A 24,146-nucleotide genomic window follows, 5' to 3' on the forward strand; every position below is an offset into this window, starting at 1 on the left:
TATCTGCTCTCCGTTTAAGATGTGGTTCTTCTCTTGATGTCACAGAACTTCCTCCGAGACCTCTTCCTCCACCACAAAAAGGCCATTTCTGAGGCTAAGCTGGAAGAATATACTGGCACCATGGTAAGTAACCGAGCGATGGGATCTCTACAAGGGGGTTAACCAAACCCCCGCCTCCCGCCTCCCCAGGGCCCAGAAACAGAGGTGCAGAGTAAGTGCCCCAGTGAGCATGTGCGGACCAAGTGAATGCAAGAGGAAACGTCAACTCCCCAAAATGAGCCAACATTGAGCCTCTACAGCCCCCCTCTGAGGCTGGGGCTGCATGTACTGGAGATGGAAAGCGGTTCACCTGTCTTTGGGGAGACCGGGGAAGTACGTCAACATCGGGTTACTAGGCACCAGGCCAATGAGCTCAGTCCTACTGGAAGTCACATGGAAATGGGTAAACATGGACAATCAGAAACCTAGACAACTAGGACCAAACACATGGAAGCCACTTAGAAAGCTCAGAGTCGGCTGGGCGGGAGACGTGTGTCCCCGTTTTGCCACGTCTTAGTTATGACCTTGGGAGATTGTCAAGCCTTTCCTTTTACTTACTTCACCCATAAAATGGGGGTTAATAGGACCGAATTACCGTGAGGGCAAAGGAAGTACTGGGCAGGCGTCTGAGGCATGAGACGTGTTAACTCTCATTTTCGGGCTTGCTATGGTCCTTGCTGTCATTATTTTACTTGCCCCTGTGGCATCCACGTGCTGAATGACCGAGATTATTTCGGTGTCAAAACTCCCTGGAAAACAGTGGTTTGGGAGCAGCTGCTTCTGGCAACCCCCTCCTCACCTTCTGTTCCGCCTCGTTCCCCAGCGCATCTCCCCCGCTATGCATCAGCAGCCTGGCTCCCCTGCCTTCCATCTCCGCTGAGCCCCTTCCCGGCCCCAGATGTGTGCTCCTTTCCAATCGAACTCTGTAGCTGGTTCTCAGTCAATAAGCAAGGAGATGGCTGGTGAAGGCTTGATTGCTTGTAGGATTGTTACATCTATCATATGAGGTGTTCTTGACCAGATTGATGTTACTCAAATTCCTGGAGCACAGTCAGGAACATGCACCGCTGGGAAGAGGTCGTGAATTCCCATAAAATGGGTGCCACTTAAGTGATGTTTCCAAATAGGGTGTTATTTCTGTGACTTCTCAGCAGGGTTGGCAGTGTTCATGCTATATATCTTATCCTGAAGCCTTAGAAAGGGTAAGTGACAGTCACCATCTTGTTGAATTCTTTTTTTTTTTTAAAGATTTTATTTATTTACTTGAGAGACAGAGAGAAAGAACAAGTTGGCGGGGCGGGGGGGAGAGGCAGGAGAGGGAGAAGCAGACTTCCTGCTGAGCAGGGAGCCCGACCTGGGGGCTCAATCCCAGGTCTCTGGGATCATGACCTAAACCAAAGGCAGACATGCTTAACCGACTGAGCCACCCTGGTGCCCCACCAAGTCGAATTCTCAGATGCACTTCCCAGATCAGGTAACTGGGAGAAGTTAAGTTACTGGGCCAGAGGCCCCAGGTAAACTGGAAGCCAAGCCCCCTTGGTTTTCAGCCTGGGCCCCTCCTGCCACTCACTCCGCACTCTAACTCCCCAAATGCTTCCCCAGTCACAGGCGCCTGCCCTGAGTGGGAGGAAGGTGCTCTTAACCATGAAGACTTGTAAATGGCCCAGACAGAAGCTAAGCCCATTCCAAGGACAGAATCCAACCCCAGGCCAGGATCTCAATGAAGGAAATAATTTGGCGTCTTGCTCTGTTGACCTGCTTTGAGAACAGGCTGTGTGGTGCTTGAGATCCCGAGTAAATATGTAGTCAGCTCTGCAGGGTGAAGTGGGAAGTCCCCGCGAAGCAGGAAGCAATTTCCTAGTGCGGGGAGATCTCTGGGTTTCTTCCCACCCAATTTCCAGTGGAACCCGCCAGCAGAATAAGGACTATGGAATGAGCGATGTCACTGTAACTGCCTGGGACAGAGAAAGACAAGCAGCTCAGGTTTCCAGCTGAGCACTTTTCCAGGCCTAGGTTCACACCGCATCAGCGCTGACTGTTGTTACCTCGATTTGATTCACTTAAAACGCATGTGCCGCACAATGCAATACTCTCACTCAGGATCTCCGGCGCGCTTCTAGTATTTGTTTGGTTACCTTTGATTCTGAGGGGCTTCCCTCAGGCTTCAGGTGTAATGCTAAACCGCCTCTTTCTCACTTTTTTTTTTTTTAAAGATGTATATATTTATTTGTTTGATAGGGAGAGGGAGAGAGAGATAGAGAGAGAGCACAAGCCGGGGGTGGGAGAGGGAAAGAGAAGCAGACTTCTTGCTGAGCAAGGAGCCCCAGGCGGGACTCGATCCCAGAACCCTGGGATCATGACCAAGCCGAAGGCAGATGCTTACCCGACTGAGCCACCCAGTGCCCCTTTCTGTCACTTCTTAACATGGCTCAACTATTTTTTCCCTCTCTTTCTTCTCCTGGTTCTTGCCTGTCCTTCAAGATTTGGTTAGACATCACCTTGCCTTAGGAAACCTTCCAGAACCTTCTCCTGTAGTCGACACAAGTGCCTCTCTTCTGTGCACCCAAACTACCTATCACTGAGTTCCCCTCACAGTCATCTGTTCGACCCATCCCACAACTACCCACTATCTGCTATGCCCCAGGCACCCCTCTGGTCACCGGGGACCCAGCAGTGAGCAAAATAGACAAAGGGGAGACTGACAATAACCAGAAGCATAATAAATAATAAATTAGATTGCATGCAGAGGGTAACAAGTATTATGGAAAAATGAAAACGTAGAGCAGAGCAAAGGCTAGCCACGCCAGCAAAGCAGCGAGGACAAGGGCCCTGGGAGGAGAGGAGGCTGGGGAAGGATGGCGGGTGCAGCAGGCACAGAGCCCCTGGGACAGCAGTGTGCCTGGGATCTTCAAGGACTGGACAACAGCAGCAGGGCTGGGGCAGAGTGAGCGTGGGTGAGAAAACAGAGACCAGACCCTTTAGGGCTTCTTAGGTTTCAGCAGGATTCCTGATGAGCCAGCTGGGGTCAAGGACAATGCTGACATTACTTGTTTATGGCTCTTGTTCTTTACCAGCCGGTGACTCTTCCCGCACAAGGAGAGCGTTGCGTCTCCTCGCATCTCTGCATTCCCTGCCCTCCTGAGGGGCCAGGCATGCATAGGCTACTTAATGCCAACTGTCAGAACTGAATTTGCAGGCTAACTAATAGCCAGCTAAAATAAGAAGCCTTGGTGACAAAAGCAAAGTTTGTCTTGGGACCTCCACCTCCCTTGCCTGTGTACCTTGAGCCCCTCCACCCCCATGATGGCTCCCGCTCCTCCTTGGGGTGCCTCGTAGGCCATGGATTGCGCAGGTCCAAACTCCCTCAAGTTGTGCTTAGTGCTCTGAAATTCCTTTTTTCCTTTTTTTTTAAAAAATATTTTATTTATTTATTTGACAGAGAGAGAGAGAGAGGTCACAAGTAGTCAGAGAGGCAGGCAGAGAGAGAGGGAGAAACAGGCTCCTCACTGAGCCGAGAGCCCGATGCGGGGCTCGATCCCAGGACCCTGAGATCATGACCTGAGCCGGAGGCAGAGGCTTAAACCACTGAGCCACCCAGGCGCCCCATTTTTTTTCCTTCTTTTTAAACCAAACCCTCCAGGCAGAGCCAGAAGGAGTGCTTGGAAGTGCCGAGCTTGATCCTTTATGGCTCTCACTGGGGTCCTTCGCCCCGTGTAGACAGTCATCCGGACTGGGTCACCACCAGGCAGGGTCTGAGCGGTGCTGAGCCCAGGGGCAGACCCAGACAGGGTGGCTGGAGCCCCACGCTGGTGACCAGAGGGAACAGGGGCAGGAAATCAGGTACCAGGAGTGGCGACGAGAGCCGGAGGATGTGGAAGAGGCAGAACAGAGCAAATATGAAGAGACAATCCCAGCAGGACAGGCCCGTGATATGTCCCTGTGGACTCAGAATCCATATCCCTATGTTCCTGAAGTTGAGTCAGACGTGCTTTACTAGGCTAAGGAGTAGGTTCTCAAAGTGATCCGGAATACCTTCCTGCACCCAAACCCTCACTCCCTTCATGCTTTTTTCTTCCAGGTCTGACCACGATCTAGTAAACTAGCTCACTCAAAGATGTGAGTTCATTCATTCAACAAATATTTAGGGAGAACTCACCAAGGCAGATATGGTTCCTGATCGTATGGAGTCTTCTAATTAGGGACAATTTGGTAAAGGAGGGAAAAAGCAAAATTCACTCTGGTCAGTCCTGTTTATCCCCACTGTGCCGGTCATTGTCATAGACCATCCACCGACAAGTTGAGTTCAGTTTTGCCTTCGGTCCCTAAATACAGCGATCTCATCTTGAGATCCAGTTTGCCTGATTTTTCAAAAATCAGGCAGATCACAAGGAAGCCACAATTCTAGAGCTTCTGCAAAGGCAGGACGAGAGAAGGTAGGTAGATGGACAGAGTCCAAGTTGTGTTGATTTAAGATACCTTCTCCCCTTTAGCCCTCATTCTATACATGAAAGAAACTGAGAATTACAGACTTTCACAGGTCAGATATAGTAAGGATGGAGTGGAGATGCATACCCAAATCTATCTCCAAAGCTTGCCTTTTCTACCACTTTACTCATGTCTGAGAGCTAAAATACTGAGTCATTAGAAAGGAAACTTCCAAAAGGGAAGAGTTAAGCTCTGTTGAGAGATCAAGAAGCAACGACGATCCTCCGAAGAGAGTGAAGAGCCAGGCGAGGACAAGGCCATGTTGGGGACTTCGGATTCTCTTAACGTTTTTCAAGAGGAGATGATACCGGAGCTCAAGCTCTCAAGCCACACCAGAAGTTATTACCTAAGAAAGTGGATTGTTCATGAATCATCCTAAGAACTGACATCTTATTCAACGCAAAATAGGAAACATGGAAGACAACATGGAAGGAGAAAGGATTCTACAAAATCACCTGGGAGGAGAAGGGCCTGGGAAGAAAAGATGCCTGTGCCTGTAGAGAGCCCCCTGGGGGGCATCTCATTCAAACAGCCCATCACAAGGGACAGGAAGGGGTGTCAAGGAGACAATGGGCTGCTTACAAGGTCAACACTCAGCAGGAAAGAATCCGCACATCACCCATCAGCCTGGCAACCCTGGTCGCCCAGAGCACCTCTCTTCACAGCCTTGAGATTTCAATCTTGAAAATCCCCAGGCTGGCAGCTCTTTCCATGGGGATGCCCTAGGCTGAAGAAGATCTGACAACGTACAATTTTTGATGGCTCTCAGCTCAGATCTGTAAGCCTAGAATCCTGTGAAGTAGCTGAGGGGGATCCCAGTGGTCTCACCCAGCTTTAGAGTATCTGCGTTGAGAACCATCCATGGACCAAGACTGTCCGTTATTCTTTGTCTGTTTCATTGTCAAAACCTGTGGCTCTTCTGCTTCTGCGACTGCCCGTAAGCACTCATTTTGTTCCAAACTGTCGTGTGGGGATAGGCTCGTGATCAGTCAAATCCCAAGTGGTCCCTCACGGGTTCTTTATGCCTTGAGGTGATCAGTGAGTGTTGAGGAATTCAGCCAGTAAGGGAGTTTCCGCCCTGAGACTAGTCTAACCAGAAGACAAGATGACTTTAATAAGATTATGGCCGATCTATCTCAGTTGACTTCCTTAACTTCAGAGGTGGCTTATATATACTTTTCCAGAGAACATATTTGGGACCTGGACTATGGTTTGTTTGTTTTTTAAAGACTTTTTACATTTCCCTAGTGACCTGTGGGTGAATGAACTTTCAGAAACTCAATATTCTCCAAAGAGATTTTAGAACCTTAGTCTAACTAAGTGATACACCAAGTGTGAAATCTGCTGCTGCTTTAATGGCTTTTTTTGAGCAATGGGCACAGTGAGATCAACACTGCATTACAGATCTGGTTCAAAGGTTTGGCATCAAATACTTTATTTAAGAAATGTAGCCCGCTAAATAAATTCAAATAGATCCAGAGGACTGGCACGTTTGAAAGCTGTCTGCAGCCTGAACAATGAATGAGTCACAGCAGAGCACCCAGTCATAAGGAGAAAGTCGAGGTCTGCAGATCTGACCTTCTCCTAACTCCTAATTAATGTTCTGGACAAGGAAGGAAACAGCCTATGAACAAAATCCAATTGTGACACCTAATTGAGAGTACCTGGGAGCGGGGTGGGGGGAGGATTAGCTGTCTGAATAGAATATTATCAGGTAGTATTGAACTTCTAAAAATGTAAGCTAACGCATGTGGGGAGATGTAAAGTTCACAAACCTAATTAGAGCATGGAACTTGAACTCTTGTAAATGTGCAAATTAAAATCTGAGACCATGGCAGACAGAGAGACATGTGAGGTTAAGCTTGTCCTATCGTCTCCACTGGTCAAAGTCCTTGGCGTTCAGGCCTGGATGGAAGTTGCTGGCTTGCCGCTTTCTTCCGCAGACGGAGGCACTCAACTCTCAGATCCAGGCTGATGGGAAACATGCCTGGGCTCCGTGTGGAGAGCTCTTCCCTCCTGTGCTGGTGACCTCACCGGCCTCATGACTTGAAATACCAGCTAGTGGTGATGACCCTCAATTCACAGCTCTGACTCAGGCCACTTCACTGAACTTCTTAAGTGAATTGTGTAGCCCATTTTCTGATGGGCAGAAGCATGATTTACCATGTTGGTGCTCAGTTCTTCCTCAAGCCAATTTTGAGCAAAGGGCATTTTCCCCTTTGAGTAATCTGCACAGCAGTGGAGGTGGGCCTACATCTTTCGAGATGAGTTACTACTTGCTTAAAGCTCAAGATCATCTCGCTCTCTATTAAAATAGGACCTTTTATAATGATGGTGTCATGGGAAATAACTCATGGCTCAGTCTCCCGCAAAGCGTGCTGCTCTCAGATTTTTACTGGATATAGAATTTATGTCTAAGGGGCATGACTGGATGTGTAATATATCCAAGTGTATAAAAATATAACCTGCATTTTAATGGATTCTGTAATACATATTTTTGATGCTAAAGTTTTGGGGGAATGGACTTTCAAATATTAAAAAGAAATGATTTAGGGAGTGAGGAAGGATGGACGGATATGTTTTTTAGTGCAAAAAATGGTTAGATATAATCTCAGTTTTTCTCTTTCCCTTTTCCCTTGTACAACCTCTTCCTACAAATATGTTTAGAGATACTCTGCTGCACTGAAATGTTGTGAAGTCACAAATTCATTCAAAATATGACTCAAATATGCCATGAAATGTCTCTCCTCCACCTTGCCTAAACTAACCTGGTCTTCCTGATTTTAACTTTTAATCTTATCTTATTCAAAGCCTCTCTGACCTAATAATTTAAATAGTCTCTTTAGATAATGCTAAGTCTTTCTATGAAAGGAGGAGCTTGGCCTCTTAGATTTCTCAGTCATCTTCATCCAACCCAGACTCTTCTGCAAAAATGGCATCAAGGAGGGGCACCTGGGTGGCTCAGTCAGTTAAGTGTCTGCCTTCAGCTCGGGTCATGATCCCAGGGTCCTGGGATCGAGACCCAAGTAGGGCTTCCCATTCAGTGGGGAGTCTGCTTCTTCCTCTCCCTCTGCCCCTCTACCCCTTGCCCCACCTCTTGTGCACTCTCTCTCAAATAAATAAAATCTTTTTAAAAAAAAAAGGCATCAAGGAGAGAGCTTTGGGCCCTAATGGTGGAGGTGGGAAGCTGAGGTCTCTGGGCACAAAGGTCAGACTCGTCTGGTCTACAGGCTGGTGCCTCTTGGCCACTCTGGCTGCCTTGCTGGTATTCACAGCTGAAGTCTGCGGTGAGCTCATAACCCATGCGCCTAGCTTTGGCTAGCCCACTGGGAAGTATAGGCTAATCCAGCAGCCATCCTTTACCTCTTGCTAGATGCAGGCAACAAATTCTCTGCCACACCTCTAGCAGAGTCCATGTGTCTTGCCACACAACAGACTAGTAAACCGGGAGGCAAGATGCTGGGGGAAGGAAAGCAACTTTATTTAGGAAGCCAGCAGACCAAGGAGATAGCAGACTGTGGTCCCCAAGAGCATCTTTCTTCAGCATGAAATGTGAGCTTCTTTTATTTTAGGAGGAGGCTGGAATCAAGAGAGGACCGATGTCTGTAGACATTCAGGAGCCCACAGGGTCCAGGGAAGGTTATGAAACTTTTCTGTCCTTGGTTACTTCATCTTTGTGTGCAGGAATCCAGTCATGGCATCCTTGTAAACCTTAAACATAGCAGTGTTCTTTCTACACGTACTTCCTTTTCTTTTTGGGTGAAATGGGTGTCGGGGAAAGACTGTTTTTTGCATGTCTCAGCTGCAGCACACCTATGTGCAGGGCTCCACAGATGTCTGTCAGCCCTAGGTCGCAGCAGCAAGGGAAAAAGGTGACACAGAACCAGACATGCTAAGTGTCTCCCTGTGATGCAGCCTATGGCTCAGGGGTCCACCCCGCCCTCTGTTCTGGCATCACCTCATCCCATCACAGCCAGACACATGGAAATTCCACAGGCTCTCAACCCAGCACCCAAACCCTTGGGTGCTCAGAGTGTCTTGCGGGGGGGTGTGGGGCTGAGTCACAGCAAGTCCTTCCTCAGCTGCTGCCCTCCTCCCTCAGGAATCTCCTTTCCAGCAGAGTGAGCTCACACACCCATCCACTGGAGGCTCCTGTTTCTGCCTGTCCCTCTCTTCCTTCCTACAGTCCTTGTACCTGGAGACGTAGGCTTTCCCCTCTGCCCCATCCTCCTCAATGACTTTGGACTTCAATGGAAAAGCGATATTTCTCCTGCACTCTGCAGGGATTATTCTGTGACACGAGCCAGCCTCAGGCAGTTTAGACATCTGTGGAATCAGAAGGGCAAAACAGCTAAGTGCTTCGGTAACTTTCAGAGTGAATTCCTGCTACATGTACTTCTTACAATTATGTCCTCTTCTGCATTCCAGATGAAGATCTTTGACAAAAATAAGGATGGCCGGTTGGATCTGAATGACTTGGCAAGGTGAGTAGCCTGGGAACAGTGTCGCAGCAGACACACCATCGTGGGGGTTCCATGATGCACACACTTCTCTTTGAAAGGCAGAGGTCAGGTCTTGCCTGGAACCCTGAAGAATGGGCTCATCTGGTTAAATAAACAGCAGTTGTTTTCAGTCTTCTGGGGGTGACAGATCCCTTCGTAAAGATAATAAAAGCCCCCCCCCAAAGGCACAATACACAAAGTTTTCATAAAATTTTATAGGTGGGTCATGGGCCAGCCCTGCCTTCAAAGGCCAGACATTCCTGGTCTCATATAAGGACGCCATGAAAATATAAGTCTGGAATCCCATTTACTGCTCTAGGAAAGCGGAGTGGTAAGTTCAGGACAGAGGATGACTGAACCAGATTCCAGCCGGGCTGTCTGTTTTTTTGGTGTTGGCGTGCCTCCTTGGGCACCCAGCCAGGGTGTAGGAGAGGGGTGACAGCAGAAGTAGCCCAATACCTGCAAAAGTGCTGTCTGTAAGGCCAGTGTTGTGACACGATGGGCATGTCAGCATGTCATCTCAAGGCTAGCTGACCCCGAGACGACCTGTGGTGGTCCACAGAAAGGGGAAAAAAAAATCACTGAATCCAGAATACATGGGTATAACCAGATGGGGGAGCAGTTATGATCCCAGGTGCCTGAGGATGGGGCAGATGGAGTCGTAGCACAGATAGTGACAGAGGGTGGCAGTTTCAGGCTGCAGGGCACAAGCAGGTGTGGCTGGGAGACGGGGAGTCCATGGACTGGGGGTGATATTCAGTGATGGAATATCTTGGCTATGTCATAAGCGGATATTAACTTGGCAATGGTTAACTTGGCAATGTTATAAGCAGATATTAACTTGAGTTCAAAATCACAAAGCCCGTACCAGCTACCCCCTCTCTTGACAGCAACATCTGCGAGTTCTTGCAGGGGATCTATGAATGGGACACACCAGGAAGAACCTCTCCTTAGTGGTGACCAGGACATTGACGCCAACACTCTACTGGGTCTTCTGAGCCTCATCCTCTGTGGCTACTTCTCTAGGATGCTCATCCCAAATTTGGCCACTTTGCTGGGGAAGAGGCATGGAGGGATCAGCCAGACCAGAGGGGCATAAGTGTTTCTCCCAAAGGTTGAGGATGGAGGGATCTCCGCCTTGTAGCCTTGGAGATGTGTCTCCTGGGTCCCACTCCCTTCTCATTCTTTTGGCCAACTGAAGCAAAGGTTCCTCTTAAATAGAGGTCAGTCTAGCTAATCTGAGAGTTGTGTAAGCACCAGTCCTAACAGGAATACCCAAAAGCCTTAAAGATTCACTCAAAACATGGCATCTGGATGAAAACAAGAGCATTTGATTTCATTGCTCCCCTCACGAAAAGCAAGCACTACCTGACCGACTTAAGGCACTTCTCAGAGGGAGTAAGTCGAGGAGCCTCGAGCGCCCTCTGGAGGCTGGAGTGTGTCACTACCGGAAGCTGCTCTGTACCCTGTTGTCAGTGATGCTTTTACTTCTGAAATGAAATCCACAGATAATATACTCTACCTGTGCACATGATGCTAAAACAGTTAGTATAGTGCACAAACTAGAACACATAAAGGGGAAATAAAGGAAAACAATTAATAATAAAATAAAGTGCATTTCCGTGTCTAGGTGGCTGGACAGACCCACAGGGAAGACATACCCAAGGGGAGGCTGCTTACATCTTGGTGCAGAATTACCACGAATATGTCAGTTCAGATGCTGATTGATACAAAAATGGCCTTTTGGCAACTCACGTGTCGGGAACTCACTTGCTGTTGATACAATTTTATAAAAAATAAGTAAGTCCTGATTGAGTTCCGAATGAAACAAAGCGCAGTCATCCCTCAATTTACGTGAGACTATAGGGATAATGGACACAATTAATAAGTTATGTATACCTTGAGAAAAATATCTGAGATTTTTATGTAAATAGGAATTCGGTTCTTGGTTCAAATATAATTATAAGCAGGATTTGTGTGCACATGAGTGCTCCCCCGGACATTCCAGCTTCAGGTGAGACATGGGATGATTCCCCCGGAACTTTCCATGCAATGCAAGACATCTAGCATCCCGGGTCCCCATCTATGGAGGTCATGTCCCTTCTGTCAGTCATCCCCTCTGTCACTGTGGTTACCCAAAGGCCCCCCTAGGGCTAGCCAAACATCCCCCACTGGGGTCCTACTATTCATGCCCTAATCTCTTGAATAGCTTCTCTGCCAGTGGAGTGTTGTGTATAGAGGAGGATTCAAAGAGCAGTTGTGGACTGCAGGAAGAATTGACTTCATAGGGAACAGAGATGCAAAGTGACAAGAGTTACTACATTCTTTTGACACCAGTATGATACAGAATTTGACAGTGACAATGAGGTAGGCTGAATAAAGGTGTCCATGTCCAAATTCCCGGAACCGCTGAACGTTTTATGTTACATTGATACATGTAAGTTTGCAGAGAGCAATGAAGTCGCTCACTGACAGACCTTCCAGAGATTAGTCTGGATCATCCAGGTCAGCCCAAGGGTAATAACAAGGGTCCTTTAAATGTGGAAGAAGGAAGCAGAGGGTCGGGTTTTGAAGGTTTTGAGGTGGAGAAAGGGGTCATGAGCCCAAGAATGCAGGCAGCTTCTAGAAGCTGGAAAAGACAAGGAAAGGGATTCTCCCCTGAAGCCTCTAGAAGGAGGCAGTCCGATGGACACCTCAATTTTAGCTGGATGAAATCTGCCTCCGACTCTGATTTCCAGTATTGTAAGATGCTGACTTGTGCTGGTGAAGCCACCGCGTTGGGCTCATTGTGTCATAGCAATAGACTTAGAGGCCTTAAAATATTTATACACAGACTCTCTTCTCTCTGTTCCCACCTCTAGAATGGAGCCTTCTTACTCCATATGCGAACTCCCCTCAGGCACATGTCCTCTCACTGGCAACATACTTTAGGCTGCTTGGTGCCAACCAAGAGATAAGGACAGGATTCCTCATAGAGTTCCAGGATAGTCTACCTTTTACTTGCCTCAGATTCTTTTTACCCTGGGCATCCAGAAGAGCAAAATATTCCAAAATCATTGTGTGATATTTTTCTGCCTTTCTCTATATTGAGAATGTGTGATTATGAATGCAACATAAATCCAACGTTTTAGTCTTCGGAAACGGACTGTAGTCTAGTAAATACAATTGTAATTAAGAAGAAAGTACGGAAATACTTTTGTTTGCCAAAACAAAAGTATTTTTGTCTTATTATTTTTCCCATTTTTTTTTAAAGTGAGTATCATTTATGTCTTATAACATTTACTATAAAGTGTACAATTCGGTAAACTTTAGTCTATTCATGAGGCTGTGCAACCGTCACACTGCCCATTTCTGGAACATTCTTATTGTGCCAGAAAAATACTCCATTCCCAGCAGGGATTACTCTCTCCTCCCCTTGCCTACCAACCCCTGATAACAACTAACCTATTTTCTGTTTCCATGGATCTGTTTTTCTAGGTACTTCATATATGTGAAATCATATAATACATGACTTTTCACGTCTGGCTGCGGTTCTTTATTTCTTCATGTAGACTAAAGCAACTGTCTCATGTTCTTTTCATTTCAGCTCGAAGAGTCCCTTTAGTATTTCTTACGGATCACGTGTATTGTTGTTGATAACTGTTGTCTTTTTGCTTAATGACCTTTTGGAACTCATCCTATAAAATTTTTATCTTTGTCATATGTGGACACTGAAGTCTCTGCTTGGTTGCTGAACGGTTAGTTAATGACTGGGCAGAGATTTCTTGTCTCCCAATGTTTGTGCGGGGCCCGTGTACGGTTGGGCCCATCTTCCATATGCAACCAGGAAGTTTACAATTCTGCTTAGCCTTAACTTCCTGCTTGTACAGACCCTGAGGATAAGCCGCGGGTGAGACCTTAGGGCCTCCCGAGGTCTTTTCTGTGCACACACACAGTCCCGGGCATGGACGTAATCTTACGCATGTCTACAGGTTTCTAGATTCTCAGAATTATGCTGCAGCTTAGATAAGCCCCAGTGGACATCTCATTCCCCCAGATTTTCTTTTTAAGCTTTTTACTTAGCCTGCTGTTTACCCAAACTCTTTTCTTTAAAGATTTTATTTGCCGGAGAGACAGAGTGTGGGGGTGGGTGAGGGGCAGAGGGAGAGGGAGAAGCAGACTCCCCGCTGAGCAGGGAGCCAGAGGCGGGACTCGATCCCAGGACCCTGAGATCATGACCTGAGCTGAAGGCAGACACTTCACCCACAGAGCCACCCAGGTGTCCATTTGCCCAAAATCTTATTTTCCACGGTCACCTGTGATATTAAATAACGGCTTTTCATTGTTTTTGACAAATGCTCCCAGGTAAAATGCTTTCCCACTAGCTGACTTCAAAATCAGGTCATATAAGTATACCCTGCAAGTGGGGTTGCTCAGAGAACGTCGGGAAAGTCAAATAATGGCAGTTCTCTGGCAGTTAGGTTTTGAAAGGGCTCCAGCTCTGTTCTGCTCAGCAGAGCCGGCTGACGTTCATTTTCCCTGGGGCAATGGGCTCTTCATTTTCAAAGACACAACAGAGCTGAGGAGGGTAGAAGGATGAAGCAAGTTAAAATGCCACCATGTCCACTGTTCTTACCAAGATTTAGTCATGTTTTTGGAAATAAACACTCTCCGGATTCCTGCAAGACTTGAATTTCTAGAATTCTGAAGAAGTTATTTTGACTTTTTTTTTTTTTTTGACAGTTTCTCATTGCTGTTATGGAGGAGAGAGTTTTCATAAGCCTTTCCTCTGCCATTTTCCACCAAAACAACTTTTTAAAAAAAAGATTTTATTTATTTATTTGACAGCATAAGTAGGCAGAGAGGTAGGCAGAGGGAAAAAGGGGAGCAACTCCCTGCGGAGCAGAGAGCCCGATGTGCGGCTCAATCCCAGGCCCCGGGGATCATGACCTGAGATGAAGGCAGATGCTTAACCGACTGAACCACTGAAGCTCCTCCACCAAGATAACTTTGTAAAAGTCTCTCTGTGGTGACTGCTAATCCCTATGAAAAGTCTCTCCCAATTAATTTTTTAATTTGTTCTTATAATATAGAAATTCCTGTTTTTCAAGCGCTCACCCTATTCTGTAGAATGATCTGGAAATTGCCCGCCCTTTCCTCGTGCCGGAGTTACAGATCTGCTTGCCTCTGAGAGCTGACAGATCATCACATAAATTACTTTCTTTTCTTCTTTTCCATTTAGGATTTTGGCTCTTCAGGAAAACTTCCTCCTCCAGTTTAAAATGGATGTAAGTAGTGACAATTCCTCTAAGTGGGCTTGTGTCATTCCTGTCTCTCTAAATTCGGGAGGGAGGGAAGAAAGGAAGGCGTCTGTTTGTCTTGGGTAATTTATCTGGAGACCGACAAGGCTTACTGTTAGAATCAAGGGATTAAGGGCCATTGGCTCAAAGTTTATAAAAGCCGTTTCTGACCCTGGAAGAACGGTATGACTGAAGGGTCCGGACGCTGGACTCACATCCCGTTTTCTCCACACACAGGCTTGTTCCACTGAAGAAAGAAAGAGGGACTTTGAGAAAATCTTCGCCCACTATGATGTCGTAAGTGTGTCCTTTTGGGTTGTGCTGACTACTTCTAGGGAGCAAGCTAGTTTAGTCCCTATGTGGGGTCATCCCACCCACAGACCCTAAACTGATACGAGGAACCGCAGTCCCACACATCCGTTGCTATGTCTTACCCTCAGCTTCTCCACGTAAACGAAAAACTACATGAAAATGGACAAAAGAGTATTCATGGTTGAGAAGAGAATAAAATCACATTTTGTTTTTGTTTTCGTTTTTCTCTTTGGCTCCACACTGGGAGAACCTTTCTCCTTTTTGATCTCCATCTAGAAAAGTATGCTTGAAAACAAAAGCACATGAAATCAAGTCAAAGACCGCTTCCAACCCAAAGAAACAGAGGCAAAGTGAGCTCTGGTCAGCATAAAAACCACTTCTCTTATAGGATTGATTATGTGGTTCTTCAGATAGGAGAAAAGAATAATTCTAAAGCACAAAGTATGGCAAGGAGGTTGCATTTCTCGAGGACAAGGAAGGGTAATGCAACAAGGAAGAAAAATGAGAAAGTTAGGAAAAGTCAGAAGAGATGCCATCCTGAAACTCACCAGACTGGGCATGTGAGTATGTCATACTCTGAGCAGAAAAGAGCATCAGCCTGGGAGACGCGGCTCGGCAAAGTGATTACATGTCTAGCTTCTGTGCCCCTTCACTTGCGCATGAATCGTGCCTTGTTAGCCATGGGACTTTGGGCAGGTTCCTTAACCTCCCTGGGCCTCATTTCCCTTACCTGTGAAGTTAGGGTGATGAGGCTAAAAATAATAATACCTACCCCATGGGACTGGGGTATGAATTCAGTGATTTCATGTTTGTAAAGCTCTTAGAAGGTGCCTGGCAGATAGTGTTTGGTAAATACACTACTTAAAAAAAAAAAACAGATTTTTAAAAATGATACGTTAAAGGTTCAGAGTGAAGAGAACTCGAAAAGATGGATGGATGCGTTGTCATGACTGGAACTGAAATATTTTAATATGTATTGTATTTTATAGACATTCTTATAAAATGAGTAGGAAAAAAGTAAGGGTTCTGTGTAAGGACCAAATAATAATTCTAATATACTCAGTCAATATAGTCACTCCCGATTTAAAATTTTAATAATCACGAGATCCTTGCTAAATCATAAAGCACAATAAAAAAAACATCAGCTTCTATCCTTCCAAGGACTGACATGATGTGAAAATAGCACTTGTCTGCATGAAGCACGATCCTTCGGAAGCAAATGAAGTCGGTATGTATCACGTTAAGGCGATACGCAGGAGTCCAGAAACTCCCATTTGCTTACATGGGGGTCGCTGTGTACGATTAATTATTTTCACGTCTGTGGAACATTTACATCCCGCACAGAGAACCTAACTGGAATGTACCGTTTCCGAACCTGTTTGCAAGCACAAAAGAATACTGATTTGCACAATTCACCTAATTTGCTCTTTAGCTTTCTGACTTAAGCAAATGGTGTCTGACGGAGTGGTTCTCGTCTCTTTCAGAGTAGAACAGGAGCTCTGGAAGGCCCAGAAGTGGATGGCTTTGTCAAGGACATGATGGAGCTGGTCCAGGTGATTTGAGGGGGTGTAGAGGTTATGCGCCTCATGGGTCGGGGATGCCGTTGGGACTGATTCTACTGCTTACTTCTGAGCACCTGTGGGGCTGACGATTAATGCCAGAGACCAAATCTAGGGACACAATCTGTTTAACAACCTTTGAGCTTCTGTGAGAACCGACATATCTCCCTTTCTCTCTTAAGACCATTTGTAGTTTCGTGAAGCCCCCATAGCAGCTTCTTTTTTCCACCATATAAAAGCCCTCTCTTTTACCAGAGGGGCGCAGTTCTGTTTATTTTTTTGGTTACAGAAAGGCCTTTCTACTCCTGGACCTGGTTACTAGAATACCTAAAACTTTTAAATTTCATGAAATAAATCCCATATTTGGTATTGCCCCTGCCGTCAGGGGCTGCTTTAAGGCCTAGCCTAAAATCTAGGCTACCTATGTGTCAGGACACGTTGCTGCAATTCAGAGTGACAGGATTTAGCTACAACCCACATCACAAAGCTGTTTAGGTAGTGTAGACTTTAAAACAAGCGATCTCCTTGGAGATCCTGGTGCACTCTAGTAACTGGCTGTGGGATCTGGTTAAGCAGACACTTTGCAACTCTTCCTTTCCTCTGGGACTGTCTAGCCGCTGAATTTAGCACATTCAAATCCTTAGAGATTTTTTGAGGTTTACACAGAACACGATGATTCCGTCCTGGTTGGCCCAGATGGCAACAAATTAGAGTAGCAATTGTTAACTGGTCCTGGAATTCCAGACCTGTTTGAAAACCTGATTAAAACTGTGGAGTCTGGGGGGCACCTGGGTGGCTTTGTCGGTGAAGCATCCACTCCTGATTTTGGCTTGGGTCAAGATCTTGGGGTCTTGAGATCCAGCCCCCTGTTGGGCTCTGCACTGGGCATGACGCCTGCTCGTGATTCTCTCTCCCTCTCACCCTGCCCTGCTTGCTCGCGTGCTCGCTCTCTCTCTTTCTCTAACCACCACCACAAAACTATGGACTTTTGCAGCAGAAACGCCCCCTCCCCCCCAGTTTACCAATGTTTGCATAAATCTGCAGCAAGCTCAATCATGTGATTGAGCAGGCACAGATGAGATTTTTCTTCTCATCCATCAGAGGTCAGGACCTCTGACGGATGACAGTGGTGTGTTCTTTGCCTCCTCACTTGCCTTGTTCCCCTCCCAGCTGGCCCCCACCTCTTCTTTGTTCCCTTCCTGGGTGCTCCTGTCGGAGACTGCCCGGGCATTTGTGCAACCACGGAACAGTGGATGGTCTGAGTGTGATAGTGCCTTTCGCACTGATTGTCAAAGATAAGTCCCACTGTATTTATGATCTATTTAATGCCAGAATAATTTCTGTAATGGAAACTGAGCAATTATCTATGGGACATTAAAATCGCACGGCAGTAGGCTTGGCCAAATTGCAGTTTTAATTTGCCTTTGATAGAGAGCATGGGATGAGGGGGGGAGGACCTGCCTCTCAGAGCAGCTTCGTGGAGCTCGGGCCACTGAGTGCTCAAGTCCGCAGCCGGGGGGCTGCACAGCCCTCCAGACCCTTTCAGCTGTCACTGAGCTTGGCAATGGCTTCCACAAGTTATTGGGAGATACTGAAGGTCTGAAAACCTAAACCAGTCATAGAGCAGAGAAGACGTTTTCCCAGAGAAAATGAAAGCGCAGGGGAAATTTCTAGGCCACCCAAAAATATGCGGTTTGCCTCACTCTTTGATAGATTCATATCACCTCCATGGGAAGCCGGAGGACCCCCATCACTCTTGTCCTTGCCCTCCCCCTATTTGGATGGGCCTTCTGGCGTGACAAAAAGGTATCTCTCAATATAAGTACCAGCCAAGCGAAGACAGCTGGTTTCCAAGGACTGAGTGAGGCCAGCGTCAGTAGTAGAAAAGCAGGTGATGAGGGCTGGTCTGTTGAGCTAAAAAGTATTACAAAGCAGTTAATTATTAATGTTCTCCTCCGAAGCCAGATCATTGAGGTGCAAACCTCTATTGGATCTTTCCCAGTCTTTGGGGTTGCTTAAAAAAAACTATTCACCATACAATTTGAAGGATGTTGTCAAGGGAAAATGTTTTGAGTAAATCTGACATTTCTCAGGATCGTAAACGAGAGTCCTTTCCTGTGACTTTTTAATTTTCATTTCATTAGAAAGGATCATGGGACAAGTGGACAAACCAATATCTGGATTTTTTTTTTTTTAAGATTTTACTTATTTACTTATTTGAGAGAGAGCACATGAGCATGGAGAGGGGCAGAGGAAGAGGGAGAAGCTGCTTCCCACTGAGCAGGGAGCCTGATGTGGGGCTCAATCCCAGGACCCTGGGATCATGACCCGAGCCGAAGGTAGGCGCTTAACCGACTGAGCCACCCAGGTGTCCCTGATAATTACTTTTAAAACAATTATCCCCCATCCCATGCTTTTAAAGCAAATTCCAGGGGTACCTGGGTGGCTCAGTGGGTTAAGCGCCTGCCTTTGGCTCGGGTCATGATCCCAGGGTCCTGGGATCGAGCCCCACATCGGGCTCCCTGCTCAGTGGGAAGCCTGCTTCTCCCTCTCCCACTCCCCCTGCTTGTGTTCCCTTTCTCGCTATGTCTCTCTCTGTCAAATAAACAGATCTTAAAAAAATAAAAAATAAGAAAAAAAATAAAAGCAATTATCAGAGCGTGTCATGAGGTCAGCAGGGAGGTGGCTCAGTTTCTCAGGGGAGAGTCCTGGTCAGGATCCCTGATGTTTGCAATAATGACCCTGAAATAAATGTACTTTATAGCCTTTCTCTCCTGTACAACTGTGTATGAGACATATGTTGGATCTGTATTAACAAAATTATCTGTTATCAGAACATCCCTTTCCCTGATCTCTGGAGTATGGCCCCCACGGCTGTCTTCTGTCAGTATGAGGAGACGAGACAAAATAATTTCTGTACAAGATTTATAAAGAGTCCACAAGCCCCTTGGCACAGCACAAAAATCAACACGAGAATCTACAGCTCAAAGAAGAAAGCAGAAAGGCAAGACAGTTGGGACGCCCAGCACCCCCTCACCAAGGGTAGAAGTGAGGGTGGCAATGTGGGGCGCCAGAGATGCCCAGGATGTCTGCCTGGAGGGGATGCGAGTTCCAGGCTCCAGGCTCCCCCAACTTCATTCTTTTTCCTGCTAGACTCCCCTTCTGCTTTTCTCTGTTGACAAGGAAATGATTAGCAACAGGGGACAAGACTTAACCTAAAGGATCGAATCCAATGTATGTCCCTCCAAAGAGCTGCTACCCCTTTGCAGGTGTTTTTATTCATTTTTTAAATTATAAAAATGATACATACATCGTAGAGAAACTTGAAAGAAGAGAAAAGAAAAGACAGAAGGGTACTCTCTAATCAACAGACCTTCTCATATAACGGACTTCGTTTCTGGGTTATATCCTGCATAAAGTATATTCCACTCCACTGACAAGCATTTCCCAGTCACCGTCATGGTGTTGGTGTCTGTATAAGAGTTTACCTGTGGTTAGATATCCCTTACATCCCTTACAGTCCTCTTTTGCTAGTAATTTTTTAAAAATTATTTATTTTTTTGGAAAAAAATTTTAAGTAATTTCTGCATCCAGTGTGAGACCCTCTTTTGCTGGTAATTGAAACTGTTTACCAGGTTTCTGACTCCAAGTAACACTTAGTGAGTGTTTTGTACGTAAGTGTGTCTGGGTTTTAGGCCTGTTCCCAGGAGTGGAATCGAGGGATTTGCACACTTTCGCGTTGCTGACACCCGCTGTCCCATTTTAGAAAGAGCAGTGCTGGCTTCTTCCCCTTCCATCTTTGCCGTCCTTTCTTCCCGTCCCACCTGCCGTCCCCACACCACCCGGAAAGCCAGTGACATCATTTTGACCCTCGCTTGCCCATCAAGGAAGAACACAGGCAGTGGGATGTTAGTGACGTTGTGTGCTGCCCTCCCTTGGGGGACAGATAGCTTTTAAAAAAAGACAACAGGTGGTAAGGGAAAGGCAGTGTAACCCCAAACAAGGAGTGCTATGGTGGGGAACCCCGTGATGTGGCCCCCGGGGTATGTCGTTCTCTGCTGACTTCCCACAGTCTGATCTGGTCTTTCCATCTGCCTAGCAAGATGATCCTAAAAGAACACCAAGAGAGTGCCCCCTCCTCCTTGGAAAACATGCAATGGTGCGTGATCGTTAGAAGAACTGGCCCAGGCTTGCTGGGCCACGACCTGGATGAAGTCGTAGACAATAATGGTTTGGCCTCTGCATGTCACCTTGGGGTTTTCCGACACCCTTATGGCCAATAAATAGCCAAGTGCAGCCAAGAACGTATTATGAGTCTGCACGGCTACAGAGTGAGTTTCTGGCTAAATATTCTGATCAGGGGAGTTATCCTAAGTGGTTTACAATAAAGAGCACTTGCTACGGTCAAAGCTAGAATTCCATCCCGCTAGGGGTCAGAAGGCGGCCCATGCAGGGCCTTGGGGCATTGCTGCTGACTCTAGCATGGAGATTTGGGGAGTGCTGGTAAGGACATATTTGGGGAGGGGTCTGCATATTCACATTCACTGTTTTAGGAGAGATGAAATGTACAGGAAAGGGAGGGCACATGACAAAAACATGAAGACTGCATTTGGGGACGGTCACTCATTAATTCCATGGATGTAATTGAGCACTTACCACAGACAAGCATGAGAAGACAGATCCAGACTCAAAGGTTCCCCTAGTCCCAGGATTCAAGTGTTGGGGGAGGGGATAGTTAAGCATTTTTCAGCCAAGTACCCCAGATCCACTCTCACACTCTCCCATGCAATAGACAGGAAACGAAATATGCATTTTGCTCCGTTGGTTATGATACAGCTGGGGCCTGCCTGCCCGAATTTGTATCTGGTTCTGACATGGACCAGCTGTGTGACAGTGGGAAAGTTAATTAACCTCTCTGTGCTTTAGTTTTCTCATCTGTCAGTTAAAAGTTGATTGTGGATATATCAGGTTGTTGTGAAATTAGAATTAATCTGTGTAGGACCTTCCGGTCTTGAACCTGTGTGCACTCACACTGGTGACCTGCTGTTAAAACGGAGCCCCCGGTGATCTCAGGTGATTTCTCTTCCATGATCCAAACCTCGTTGAACAGCAGTATTTAGGTCTCCCGACTCCTAGTGAGTTGTCAAACATGAAAAGCGTAACTCGAAAGGTCCAAAGAAACTTCCCTTCCATACCTTCCATACCTCATTACATACATTCATACCACACGCTCACACACGCCACACGCTCACACACTCACAACATAATTCCTTTTACAGGAAACAAATTATTGAAAAAAAAAAGAGGCTTAGAATAGCTTAAGTGAGGTAAATTCACTAGCAAATTAATTTGTGCTACTGTGTAAATAACCACCGCGAGTCTTTCCTGAGCAAGGGAATTTGCTAAGAGGGTCCTGGGGCAGAGAGCCGCTAACGGGGCAAAGGCTGCATCAGGAGTGGTTGAAGGGTTGATAACCAAAGGGCCCCACTTTGCAAGCGTACAAGAAGTGGGCTCCAAGTATGGAGCCATGGAGTGTTCCTTGCTGCTTTCAGGACTCCTAAGCCATTTCCTGGACCACAGCTATACTTGCCAGTCACTGATACGCAAGGAAGTATCCTTGGGTGAGCCCCAGTGAGGAGGACATAGTTACTGTATGTGACATCTCAGACTTTTGGTCCAGACTTTTGGATGGACCCTCCACCGGGGAGTGCTATCGGGCCCAGATTCACGTCCAGATTCCCCTGGATCCTGCCCCACGTCGGGGGTTACGGTCGCTCTGCCATCCGGCTCCCAGTTCGTGCCGCTCTCTGCCCTCCATTCTTCCCTCTGTGGAAACCCGGAATCAGGGACAGACTGGGTGTCACTCATCTATCCTGGAGGACAGTGCAAATTAGCTTGTCTTAATTGGGTTGTCTTGTTGAAGAATCAAAGTTTGTGTTTCTTTCTCAAGGTTTCTGGAGATTTCTTTGACAGCGAGGCAACCCTGGGGTGGGCTGGGTGATGGGGAGAGCTTCCCTGCCTCCTCTGCTTGCCAGTGAGACCCGCCCAGTAATCCGGGGGCTTGGGATCTGATGGGCCGGCTCTCCCCTCTCCACTGACGTGGGCTTTTTCTCTCAGACCCCCAGCCTTCACACCACTGGTCAGGCCGCTGCCTCTCCAGCAGGACAGTGTGAACTGGGGGAATGAGTTCTTACTTCATTGGAGGCAGAAGACTCAGGATCAGAAATGCTGTTGCAATTTCCTAGCTTGGCAGGACCGTTCAGCTCTGAGCATCTGTGTCCTAATCTGTGAGCCTGGGTTACCCCAAGGTTATCGTGAGCATTAAACGAAATAGCCTGTGGAGAACCACTCAGTTCACACACTGCTCACTTTTGCGGGGCTTTTGAGTTTGAAATTATTTTCCCAAATGATGCATATCACGGTTCCTTCTCAGACCCTAAAATATCCCTTGGGATCAATCTGACAGTCTGCAGCTCAGGGACAGGCTCTTCAGACATTATAATCTTTTATAAAATTAGAGGCACATGGGAGGCCTGGGTGGCTTAGTCGGTTAAGCATCTGCCTTCAGCTCAGGTCATGATCCCAGAGTCCTGGGATCGAGTCCATGTTGGGTTCCCTGCTCAGTGGGGAGTCTGCTTTTCCCTCTCCCCCTGCTCATGCTCTCTCACATAAATAAAACATTTTTTAAATTTAAAAAAAAATAAAATAAAATTAGAGGCACAAAAAAACCTCCCACGGGGAGAGACTAGAACAGGTCTTTTCTCATCCATGTCCCAATCCCCTGCTCCGAGGCACAGCATCTTCATCATGACGAGGAGATGGACTCGGGGCAGGCCTGTCTCCACGGAGCCCCCTCAGCAGCCAGGCGCTCTGCTAAGTGTAGTGAGTGTGGGGCTGGGTGGCATGGAAGCCTGGGGCCCCCTCTGGCTGGACCCCTGACGTGTCTGTTCTCTTTGCTGTTCCCAGCCCAGCATCAGCGGAGTGGACCTTGATAAGTTCCGGGAGATTCTTTTGCGCCACTGCGATGTGAACAAGGATGGAAAAATTCAGAAGTCCGAGCTGGCTTTGTGTCTCGGGCTGAAAATCAACCCCTAGCCCCCAGAACGCTCTGCCTTTTGCTCTTAGGGTGTCTCTGTGCTCCTGCTGCTAAACCTCTGTCTGTGCTTTGCTGTGGGGACACGTGGGCAGACTTTCTGACGAACCGCGTGGTATTCTTGGGCAGGGCCAAGGGCCTTCCTGCCGAGGGCGTGGAGTTCTCCTGCCTGGCTGAAAGCCCCCCCAAGTAGTACCCCCTATGTTATCCACTCCCCACCTCCCGCCGCCCCCAGAATCGGCTAGCTCGCTGCATCTGCTCTGCCTGTCCTCCCTCGGTCATCAGGCAGGCGGGGAGCTGTGTCCATCTGTCTGTGATCCCTCATGGGCTTTCTGCCCAGTCCAGAGTCTGTGGCAGTCCTGTGACCTCTACAAATTGATTTTGTCACGGAAATAAACCTGTGGCTGGAAACAAAGACGCACTGGTCCCTGTTTTTGTGTTGCGATCTTTGCAGTGCTCTACCAGATGGTTCGGCGACTTAGGGTGGGCGTGGTGAGAAGGACAGAGACCTTCAGGATCCGAATGGAATCCACCCCCGCTTCCTTCCGCAGTTCGCAGATGCCCCAGTCGGCGACTCTGCATGAAAGCAGGAGTTGCCAATAATCACTTCTTACTCATTGTACGGAGACCAGAACATTCGACCTGGGCTGGGTTTTGCCCTTAAGTGCTTTGTAATCTCAAAAGCCATGAAGGTAGGAATAGAGGAGAAAATCCGGAGAAAATGCTTCCCAGGTTATGCTCACGTCTGTTCCCCACTCTGTTCCTTCCCCTTCCTCCAGCGTCCTCTAGTGAACCTTTGACCTCCAAGTCTCATTCGACCTCCCTGAGGGTCTGGGCCCCTCTGCAGGTTGCAGGCTCCCCTTGGACCTCCGCTTCC

The 24,146-nt window shown here is 47.2% G+C and overlaps 1 protein-coding gene across 1 annotated transcript in view; it reads left to right on the top strand.

Moving 5' to 3' along the window:
- The window catches only part of SCGN (secretagogin, EF-hand calcium binding protein), a 36,752-nt gene extending 13,051 nt beyond the window's left edge, over positions 1-23,701 (top strand). Inside the window, exons 6-11 of the mRNA XM_046005868.1 lie at positions 46-123; positions 8,953-9,008; positions 14,248-14,293; positions 14,543-14,602; positions 16,102-16,170; positions 23,143-23,701. Coding sequence (XP_045861824.1) covers positions 46-123; positions 8,953-9,008; positions 14,248-14,293; positions 14,543-14,602; positions 16,102-16,170; positions 23,143-23,271 — 438 coding nt within the window. The 3' untranslated portion in view covers positions 23,272-23,701. The remainder of the gene's footprint in view (positions 1-45; positions 124-8,952; positions 9,009-14,247; positions 14,294-14,542; positions 14,603-16,101; positions 16,171-23,142) is intronic.
- The last annotated feature ends 445 nt before the right edge of the window (positions 23,702-24,146 follow it).

This window comes from Meles meles, chromosome 5 (genome assembly GCF_922984935.1).
Source record: "Meles meles chromosome 5, mMelMel3.1 paternal haplotype, whole genome shotgun sequence".
NCBI lineage: Eukaryota > Metazoa > Chordata > Mammalia > Carnivora > Mustelidae > Meles > Meles meles.